The 10,995-nt window shown below is 47.7% G+C and overlaps 1 protein-coding gene across 1 annotated transcript; it reads left to right on the forward strand.

Annotated features, from left to right (window-relative positions):
• Nucleotides 1-1,513: 1,513 nt before the first annotated feature.
• VE01_08085 (uncharacterized protein) lies at nucleotides 1,514-6,344 on the forward strand. The gene is made up of 7 exons (XM_059463935.1): nucleotides 1,514-1,994; nucleotides 2,042-2,284; nucleotides 2,331-2,911; nucleotides 2,973-3,007; nucleotides 3,056-3,080; nucleotides 3,144-3,363; nucleotides 3,414-6,344. The coding sequence occupies exons 1-7, from the start codon at nucleotides 1,768-1,770 to the stop codon at nucleotides 5,614-5,616; spliced, it is 3,534 nt and encodes a 1,177-aa protein (XP_059319431.1). The 5' UTR covers nucleotides 1,514-1,767; the 3' UTR covers nucleotides 5,617-6,344.
• The last annotated feature ends 4,651 nt before the right edge of the window (nucleotides 6,345-10,995 follow it).

The following is a 10,995-nucleotide window of genomic DNA, read 5'->3' on the forward strand; positions in this document are numbered from 1 at the left end:
TCTCCCGTCTCATACCTCTCACAAGCTCCAGCCCTGTGACGTCGGAGTCTTTGCCCCCTTAAAGGCAGCATATCGCGACGAAGCTGAACGACTATATCGGGTTACAAATGCAATCGGCAAGGAGCATTTCACATCTCTCTACAGCCCTGCAAGGGATAAGGCGTTCACGAAGAGAAATATCACTGCTGCATGGGCTGCAAGTGGTTTGTTTCCATTCAACCCAGACAGAGTGCTCAAAACTATACTGAAGCCCCCCTCTCAACTAACCATTCCACATGCTGATGGGGTGGGTTCTTGTCTTCAAGACGAAGTGCTAAACTCGCCTGTGACTCCAGTGTCAGCAGAGGCTCTTACGTCGCTGCATAATCTTATCAAACAGGACCAGTCTAGTACACAGCGCCAACAAAGGCATGTACAGAAGCTTGCTAACGCCGCCCAAATGTCCTTCGCCGAAGTTGCTCTCCTCCGAGATGAAAAGCAATCCTTGATCACAATAGCCAACGAATCCAAAGTTCGCCGTTCGACCAAGTCAACAGTAGTAGGGAAGGCGAAGGTGATGAGCTATGAGGATATCGTGAAGGCACGAGCAGACCGTGCTGCGAAAGACATTATAAAAGGCAAGGGAAAACGCAGTCGGAAGCGTAAGGCGCTAGAGGCATGTGAGCAAGAGCTAGAGCCAGAAGTGGCGTATGCTGTGAAAGAGGTAAAAAACGGCAAGGGAATACGTAGTCGGAAGCGTAAGAGTGCTGTACCAGAAGCAGATGAGCCAGAGCCAGAGCCAGAGCCAGAACTGGCGCGGATGACGGCACCAGTGGCGCGGATGATATAGGCGCAGGTTATGCAGGGCAGATTGTTCCGGCGGGCTTATAGATCATTATTGTATTGTTGGTCGAATGAGGCAGGCCTCGCGAATAGTTACTATGCTACAGTTAGTCTGTCATATTCTCTGTGCAATGGAATGGAGATAGCAATGAATCACCTCTTGCCAGTTATCAATGAGTGGTCTTTCGCGCTCATCACGGCAGTCCCGCCTTCAAATGCCAGATGGTATCGAGGGATATTTGTAGTATTGTGTCCGGCGTTCTGCACGTCGTGTCTCTGCGCGTCAGGTGCTCGAAGCCGTACATAAGTCGGCAATGACATCGACGATGTTGGCGGTGTCGAGTGCCTCCGTCGTAAGCATCGCTTGGTCAGACGTGTTGAGAATAGACTCCGCCGTGGATAGTGGAACAGGAAGGGCAGTGGTTTTGGGAAGCCGTGCACATTTTGTTTCGAAGTGCGAAGTTGTTTTCACCAGTCATCCTCTAGTGAGGATCAGTGATGACAGAATACAATTGTTCAGAAAGATTCAGAAAGTAGCACAGTTCACTGACATGTCTTCGATGGTCGTGAGACTGTCGTAAATTGTGAATTTCGGTCAGTGCCTCTTGGTTGGGACCAGATCACGTGTGAGATTGCCAAAGACGTTAATTTCAAGCCACACGCCAGCGAGCCAAGAAGGCAACCTGGAGCCGGAAAAACTTGAAAACTGATGCCACGAATCGACGGCCCCACGAATGGTCTTAGTGGAACCCTGATTACGCTACGGGCCGTCGCACTCCCTTGAAGCGCCGGAGCATTTTAGCGTCGCACGTCACCTGATGAGGCATTTACTCAAGACTCATCAACCTCAGCCCGCCAGCGCGACAATCAATTTAGCTGACGGTCTCGTCTTTACGCTTCACTTCTATCTAAAGAGCAACGACAATCTCATACATCGATCGAACCATGCAGCAAGTAATGTCTACCAAGCATGCCAGAGAGCCTAATCCAGTCGATACAACAGGACTATGTCTACTGTCTCTAGATGGCGGCGGCGTGCGAGGACTTTCAACGCTCTACATATTAAAAAGCATTATGGATCGGCTAAATCACGAACGAAAGAAGACTGCTAATCTTCCGCCGGTGAAGCCATGCGAACTATTTGACCTTATTGGAGGTACAAGTACTGGCGGGTGAGGAGACCTATTTTATAGTAAGCCTCTACTAATGTAATCATAAGATTGATTGCGATTATGCTTGGCCGGCTCGAGATGGACGTGGATGAGTGTATTACCGCATATAGTAATCTCGCGGCAGCCATTTTCAGTGAGAAAATAAGTCAGGTCCCAGTTAACATAAAGGGTAAAATAAAGCCGCGGTTCGACTCGGCCAAACTGGAAAGTGCGATCCGAAAGGCGGTAGCACAGAGTGGTGTATCCGAGACAGACTTGTTCAATGATGGGACTGAGCGTGGATGTAGAACGTGAGTGCTCTACCAAAACAAGAAGATGCAGTTCTAACGATATCAGCTTTGTGTGTACTGCCGACCGCGACACGAAGGACATTGTCCGTCTCCGAAGCTATAGCCTTATTGACGAGCCGAATATTCATGCGACGATATGCCAGGCTGCTCTTGCAACATCCGCTGCTACAACATTCTTTGATCCCGTCAGCATTGGGGATCGTGCGTTCGCTGATGGCGGCCTTGGTGCAAATAATCCAGTGGACGAAGTTGAGGGAGAGGCGTCAAACATCTGGTGTTCGGAAACTGGAGATTTGAAGCCTCTAGTCAAGTGTTTTATATCAATTGGGACGGGGAACCCCGGCAAGACGGCATTCGAAGATGGCATATTTAAGTTTCTCGGCCAGACTGTGGTGGATATCGCGACCGAGACGGAGAATACAGAGAAGAAATTTATAGCCAGGTGGGCGAAGCATTTTGACGAAAGCCGATACTTTCGTTTTAATGTTGATCAGGGTCTGCAGACCATTGGGCTTGACGAGTACAAGAAGAAGGGCGCGATAGAATCAGCGACAGGAGGGTATCTAACTCACACAGCACAGAAGTTTCAGGTGCGAGATTGTATCCAGAACATGAAGCTAAAGCAGAGTGTGTATAATGAGGACTATTCGTAGCAATTCTAATGAACCATTAGGCTGATAGTCTACAGTTAAAACTGATCCTTCGTTTGCCGCCTTGATAAGTGTGAGCTAGATGATACTATATTGGCCTATCTTTACTAAAGTTGAGTAGAAATACACCATTCGACAACACTCAGGTATGGCGTGGTAAACTTTGAATTATTATTCATGAGGAAATACCTGCTAACTCATTACTTTAGGGAGTGGCGCTACAATCTTTGGAAATGTACATTGGATAGTGCCCCGTCCTGTCAATGATCTATTCACAGGGCGTATCGAGCTACTGGATCGGATGAAGAAGGCCTTGTCCACTATCAATACTCCTCCTACTGACAAACGGAAGATATTCGTTATTACAGGGCTAGGAGGACAAGGAAAGAGCGAAATCTGTCTGCAAGTTGCGAACCTGATGCGGAAGGAGTATGTTCTAATCTTGCCTCTGGTGTTGCTGTCCTAGCTTACAAGAGCAGATTCTGGGGGATATTCTGGGTCAACGTTGACATGCTTTCCACTGCTACAGATGGCTTTATCACTATTGCAGAAACTCTTGGATCCGCGGTCAAAGATGTTCCTAGTGCTCTTCGAGCTCTTGCAAAAGCTGAGCGAAACTGGCTCCTTATTCTCGACAACGCTGACACCCCAGATTTTGACTATCAGGTCTACCTTCCATCTGGGACTCACGGTGCTATTATTATAACATCTCGAAATTCTGAATGTAGTCAGTATAATACAGTAGGGGCTGAGGTTATAAAGGCTCTTAAAGACCAAGATTCTCAAGAGCTTTTATTTAAAGCAGCTAACCTTCCTCAAGATTCATGGTCGTTATACGCTAGTCAAGCTACAGAAATTCTCCACCTACTAGGATCACATACTCTCGCGCTAATCCAGGCTGGCGCGTATATTGCAAGAGGCCACTGCAAACTACACGAATACCCAAATGAATATCGACGGCAGCGAAAGCGACTGCTAGAGTTCCGGCCAAAACAAGCACGGTCGACGTATGGCGATGTTTATGCGACCTTCGAGGCATCGGCATATGTGTTAAAGCAGTCCAAGAGCGAGGCTGCAAGTGACGCTCTGCAATTACTCGGAATTCTTTCAATGCTCGACTCTAGCATCCTCCCTCTCCAACTCTTTCAAAATACATGGGAGGGATGTAGAAAAGTTCTCCACACTAATCGTATAGAGGAATGTGGTATAGATGTGACTACAAGTCACGTTTTACAATTACCTGCCTTTGTAATGGCAGATGATGACGAATGGGATTCTTACCGCCTCACTAAGGCCAGAGATTTATTAGCATCACTTTCTCTGGTTACCCAGCACAATTTAGATGGCTCGCCCGGATTATCAATGCACCCTTTAATACATGCTTGGGCCAAGGACCGTCAGGACTTAGAGAAGCAAGGCATAACTTGGATATCTACTGGGTGTGTGCTTGCGCTTTCCCGATTCAATACTCAATGGCGGACACAAGAGAGGCGACTACTACCACATGTCCAGACTTTTGTGGACATCAGGAATAATAGGGAAGTCTCACTTGGGTCTGAACCTATAGTTGTTCCAATTCTTCTTGAATGTGGCTGGATCCTGCTAGACATGCGGCAGGACTCTAAACTTGACGGCCTATTAAAAGATATATTTGTTCAACTTGGAAAAAAGCCCGATGAACTATCAAAAGAGTTTCTGCCATTATATAACATCCAAGCAAGGAGCTTGGTAAATCTAGGACATTATAAGAAGGCAGTCAAGCTGTTAGAGCAGATGGTTGAGGTCGAAGAGGCTACTCTGGCTAAGGATGACCCAGACCGGCTGGCATCGCAGCACGTACTTGCAGAAGCTTATCAGGCAAACGGACAGGTGAAAGAGGCAGTCAAGCTACTACAGCAGGTGGTCAAGATCAGAAAGGCTACTCTAGCCGAGAATCATCTAGACCGGCTAGCGTCGCAGCGCGCACTTGCAATTGCTTATCAGGCCAATGGACAAGTGAAAGAGGCAGTCAAGCTACTACAACAGGTGGTTGACATTGGAGAGGCTACTCTAGCTAAGGATGACCCAGACCGACTAGCGTCACAGCACACACTTGCAATTGCTTATCAGGCAAACGGACAGGTAAAAGAGGCAATCAAGCTACTAAAGCAGGTGGTTAAGATCGAAGAGGCTACTCTAGCTGAGGATCACCCAGACCGCCTAGCGTCACAGCACGCACTTGCAGGTGCTTATCAGGCGAACGGACAGGTGAAAGAGGCAGCCAAGCTGCTACAGCAGGTGGTTGAGATTGGAGAGGCTACTCTAGCTAAGGATCACCCAAACCAGCTTGCTTCGCAGCAAGCACTTGCAGTTGCCTATCAATCAAACGGACAGGTGAAAGAGGCAGTCAAGCTACTACAGCAGGTGGTTGAGATTGGAGAGGCTACTCTAGCTAAGGATCACCCAAACCAGCTTGATTCGCAGCAAGCACTTGCGATTGCCTATCAATCGAACGGACAGGTGAAAGAGGCAGTCAAGCTACTACAGCAGGTGGTTAAAATCAGAAAGGCTACTCTGGCTAAGGATCACCCAAGCCGGCTGAAATCGCAGCACGCACTTGCAATTGCATCACGCCAACGGACAGGTGAAAGAGGGAGCCGAGCTAGAGCACGTGGTCGAGACCAGAGAGGCTACTCTAGCTAAGGATCACCCAGACCAGCGTCGCAGCACTGAGGATCAGACGTTGACTGTTGCGATTCACTGGTTGCTGGAGGTGTCAAAGGAAATGGAATCTGCCTATCTGGCGGTGTCCCATCAGCAGATGGAGGGACAGTAGGCTTCAAAGCTGAGAATCTCTTCACATCATTCATTGCTCGGTTAGTGATGAGTTGCGGCGTTGTGTTGCGTTATTGATCCGGGAGCCCGCCAGCTTCGGATTATTGGAGGTCTCTACGGTAACCTTGATCTCTTTTGTGAAGCGATTTATCACGTGGGTAAAACAGAGCCACGCAGCCTTGCCACATAATGACATAAGCGAGTTCACATCTCAGACGTGGGGGTCAATATACACTAACCGAAAAACCACTAGTCGCTTTGGCTTGAGGTATTAATTTCCATGGCAACCATACATGAATTTGCCCCGCACTACCACCACATGGCTGATGACGATCTCCCGCTTGGCTGTGAGGGTTTAAGAGCTCGGGTACAACCCTCTTATACGTTTTGGGAATAATAAGAGCTTAGTGGTGGAGCTATGGTGGGGGAAGTCTGTTTCGTAACAAATGCAAACCCTCTGCAAATCAGTCGCAATAGTGGCAACGCAAACATAATTTTCTTAAAGGAGTGGTCTAGGGTGCTTACGAGTAGCTGTAGAATACGTTTCATGCAAAAATGTAAGAGATATCAATAAATGTGTAGAATTTGAGATGCCTAAAGTCAAAGTACCTACCTTTTTTTTCGGCACGGTGGGGTTTTCGCCACTCAGGGACGGACGTTATTTATGCCTAGAACACCTCTTGGGATACTGTTTAAATTGGAGTGTTTCTTTCGATGTCTGTAACCGCTGTCCCGCGATTTGGCTCTCTCCACTCCGCCACGTACAGAGGTAGTGGTTCGCGTTGGTAGGTACTTACGCCTGGAACTACCCCAACTGGCTCACCGAGAACCCCCTGCAGTACGTACGTACTCTAAACAATTGAACAATATAAACCACCCATTCCTTCCTATTGCCATCGCTCAGTTCGCGGTCTTCCATCCACAATATCATCCACCTGTCACCACAACCATTCCCTCCTATGCTCACCAAAACTAAACCCCCAAGCACAAATACCGCCCGCTAGTTTCACCTCCCGCCTGCCGGCGCATTTGTGCGCAGCAGCGCCTTTTCGCTCGGAATGTCGACAAACGCCGCTAACGCTCTTCTCGCGGAATCAAGAGCACTCTCAAAGTACGTTGCCGGAGAGAACTAGCCTTAAGACATTATATAGATTGCTTGTGAATAGCACTAACTATAAGCAGTGGTATTAATCCATCGATGCCGCTCGACTTTGGGCCCCCTAATGCCGGTTTACCATTTCCTGATTTCTCCTTTCTGAAGTCTGGGAAAAGCAGCGACACTTTAGCGCTCGGTTGCCTAGAATTGATTTGGATCTAGACATGGGGACGCGTGATTCAAGCCTAATAATTGGTTCGGAGAGTCCAGCTCCTTGCCCCAATGTTGAAGGTGCATCGGCCAATGTCTGCGCTTTACTCTGCGTCTAAAGGCATCTACCCCTGTATATTGTGGATGCAGTACGGAGCCTCCGTACCTCTAGACAATCAACCTCTGAACAGCCGATTTACCGTTTCCGTGATTTAGTGTGGTGTTTTTAGATAAAAGCGGCATTGGCCTTAGAACCACTCTCACGATACAGCAACTGGTTATCAAGTTTCCATAAACAGGAACTTCAAAGTCGTCTCATTCAGCGACCATCTCTGGCAGAGATGCCTAATTCTCTGTGAGCTGCCATCGCTTTTGCTGCCAAGACCACCACCAAAACCGTCCCCTGTTGTCAGCCTTCCGCTTCCGTGTTCCCGCTCTTAGGCCATTGCTGCTTTTACTTTCACTGCCACTGGGCACGTCCATCTCCACCTTCGACGACCGCCGAAGCGGCCTAAGAACGCTTAAAAACGCGAAAATGTTGGTCGATTTCTGAATCTGCCTGGGGCCTCACAAAAGGCCGCATCCTGTGTCTTTGATTACGACGACGGCTTCATGGAAACGGGGAATGGTTGGTCGATTTCCGAAATCTGCCTCGAGCCTGTGTATTCGATCACGACAGCGGCTTCCTGGAAACGCGAAACGGTTGGTCGATTGTGATGTCTGCCTCGGGCCTCTCGACTGTTGTATGGGTGGTGCTACGCTCAACGAACCAGAAAGGGGCGACGTCCAGCAGTAGCAGTCTAATCGGAAGCATCAAAGGTATTGTATTATCTACTGATCTATCTGTAACTATTCGCCGAGTTCCCCTGAGAGAACTCAGACTCTAGGCGCTAGACTGAATGAATATATACTCATCTTATAATGTCTCACATATTTCCGAGCATGTGACCTGTACCCAACTGACACCCGCGGATCGTCAGATGACGGCCAAGGATCAAAAGTTGATTAGAGAAATCGGGTTCAGAGGCAATTCGAGGAGGAGGGATTTCCTAAGATCGCGGATCAATGGTCGGATTGATGGTTGACTTATCAGAGCAATGAGGACTAATATCTATTTTGTTCTAAACTGTTTCTAGCAGGTAGATATAGTCTCATCACATCACGTTAGAGGTCTGCGTCGTCCGACTCCCAATGGGCCCGATCATCAGGCCACTTATCATGCCATATACTTCAAGCCCTTTCTAGTCGTTCTGTAGCAATGTGTTTATAGTATGGTGGCATACCCTCGAATACACTTATTGCGTTACAAGCTTCGACCTACTGACCCTCTGAAATGAGATTAGTGCAGATCTCTTCAAGTACACGGAATAAGTCGTTGGCATCTGCGGTATGGCGACATGTCGAGGGATCGCATATGCACTGCACCCCGCTATGAAAATCGGCATGGCGGCTAGGGCGGCCTTCGTCCTCGAGGAGCATCAACTCTGCTACTACTTTGTAGCCCCTGACCCATAGAGATTCCTGGACGTGAAGATGGAGTATAGCCTTAAGCACTTCAGCTAGGTTGTTAGTGTGCTTCTTCTTCCTTTCATGATGGTTCCATTCGAGATGCCTCTTCCCTCACGACGCCGCTGTATTTCATGGTAGCTTTTTAACGCCCCTAATACGTACCCCACGTTGTACTCCTGGCCTTCTAACACGCCTTGTCGTATTATTTCTCGCTGTCTTGAAGCAAATTGATCTAGGATCCATAGTTCCATCCTTATGCCAGTGATAACAACTTTATCAGAGCCATCTTCTAAGCATTCGAGTGCCATAATCGCACCCGCCCAGGCCGCCCATGATATTTCCAGAACAACGTGGTCGTATATAGTGTGTAGAGACAAAAGCAATGTGTCATAGTCTTGAGCACCTAATCTGTGGCGAAGGTGTTCCATGAAGAACCAAGTTTTCTGTACTGAACCTTCTACATATAAGGTGCCTTTCCAAGTAGCTTCAAGAAGCATTAGAGCCACTTTTGGATCTCCTTTTATATGTTCGGTGATAGCGTCAGCTCCATCGTGATATGTAAGCTCTCCCCTTCTAAATTCTTTAGCGTAGGCAGAGTGGAAAAACACCTTCTTTCTCCTATTAAAGACAGCCCTAAACACCTTAGATACTTGAGAAAGATTCAAAAGCGTTTTTCGGTCTGAAATTTCGAAAAAAAAAAAAAAAAAAAAACTTATGTCTTTAATTCAGTAGGTAATAGGGACAAATTGTCAGGGCCACTAATATGTGGCGGCAGGCATTGCTTCTTTAGTAGTAATTTCCCATCCCGGATAGGGCTCTCTATGCACTATTAGCGCAGGCTGGTATGTAAATAATAATACTATTACCTCCTAGCCTCTTACGTCTCGCCACTACCTTGAGACCAGCCCGATCGTCAGCTTCAGTATCTGATACTAAGGTATCTGACATGTTGTTTGTCGCACTTAGTCCTTCCTTTTGAGGTTTTTGTAATGTAGATTGTTGTATAAGCGCAGTAAAGCCGATGAAGTTGTTAAGAGTGCGCGGGTCTTTTATACTTCGTTTGCCCTTGAGATTACATGACCTCTAGGCCACAGGGCAGAGCCCATTTCTATGAAGCCGCTATCTAGATTAAAGACACAGAATGCGGTTTTTTGAGAGGCCTAAGGCAGATATCAGAATCATGCACCCCGTTTCCATGAAGCTGCTGTCGTCATCGCGGACACAGGATTCAGGGTACTTGACCTCTAGAGGTCAAAGCACCGAAGCCAGCCGACCGTCTCCCGTTTCCACGAAGCCGCTGTCATGATCGAAGACACAGGATGCAGGAACAGGGAAGCAGAAGGCTGACAACGGAGGACGGTTTTGGTGGTGGTCTTGGCGCGAGAGCCACAGCTATTGGAAGCGGAGAGGTAAGGGTAACGGCTATTAGAAATGCCGTACTTTAAATGAGAGAATTAAGTTGAATCTATGCCAATCCAGGTTAAAATCCTAGAATACCAATGCTCATTCCCCAAATCACGGCTGGAGTTGGGTGGAAAAAATGAGGTGGAGGGGGTAAAAGGGTTAGATCGATTGTGGGAAAAGTTGAAAAAAGACTGAAAATCCTAATTGTAAGCAAACTACCTTGCTCTAATTTTGAGGTAGCGGGCTGACAAGAATGATAGCAGAATAAATGTCCTTAATAACGTGTGCATATATCGATCGAAAAGATAGCTTTCAAGTCTAGATAGCTGTGTGAATTGCTGATGCACGAACCCGACGGCTTGTCTCAAAAAGGACGGACTTTTTGTTAGGGATGAATGGAGATGGTGCCGTAGCCTGAAACCTACTGTGAGACTGCCAAGTAATTACCCGAGAATACAGTATAAATTGGGGCTTATCCCGACCGTAGAATAGGTAGTCGAATTGATCCCGTTGAATCCCTCCAACACTTTTCGCCCTGACCTACGCATCACGTGCTCACACTTGGATGGTCATCTCCGCAATGGCTTGGCAGTCGGCAATACGTTAGCCGCTCCGTGACGAGGCAGGTTGATGTGGAGCTAAGTATCTAGCCAGGATAGGGCTAGTGTTTGCATAGGCGTCTTGGCACTACGACAATTAGGCACTTACGCGGAGGATCGAGGCCGTCAAACAGGATGTACATCATGTTGACAACAGGGTTTCTCCATGTGCATTCGACAATCCGGGGTAATAATATTTAACATTCTGGATTACGATGAGCTCCATCTATCATGTGTGTAACCTATCACCTTGATCTATATCCAAAATACATGTCCGCCTACTGACTACTGCACATTAAGGCAATATCGACTGAGGAGTCTCTCCATGACGCGGTGCTGACAGGCGATGCGGCGATAGTTGAGTTGCTACTCAAAAGGGACGGCGTCGACCCCGACTCGAAGGACAGCAGTGGTCGCACACCGCTTTCG

The sequence above is a fragment of the Pseudogymnoascus verrucosus genome (assembly GCF_001662655.1).
Source record: "Pseudogymnoascus verrucosus strain UAMH 10579 unplaced genomic scaffold scaffold_46, whole genome shotgun sequence".
In the NCBI taxonomy this organism is placed as follows: Eukaryota; Fungi; Ascomycota; class Leotiomycetes; order Thelebolales; family Thelebolaceae; genus Pseudogymnoascus; species Pseudogymnoascus verrucosus.

What these genes read in the sequence shown, in the direction of transcription:
- VE01_08085 (XM_059463935.1), top strand. Translation starts at nt 1,768, where the DNA reads ATGCAGCAAGTAATGTCTACCAAGCATGCCAGAGAGCCTAATCCAGTC. An exon ending in ACTGAGCGTGGATGTAGAAC is followed by an intron (nt 2,285 to 2,330) that starts GTGAGTGCTCTA and finishes TAACGATATCAG; the next exon opens with CTTTGTGTGTACTGCCGACC. An exon ending in CGTTTGCCGCCTTGATAAGT is followed by an intron (nt 3,008 to 3,055) that starts GTGAGCTAGATG and finishes AAAGTTGAGTAG; the next exon opens with AAATACACCATTCGACAACA.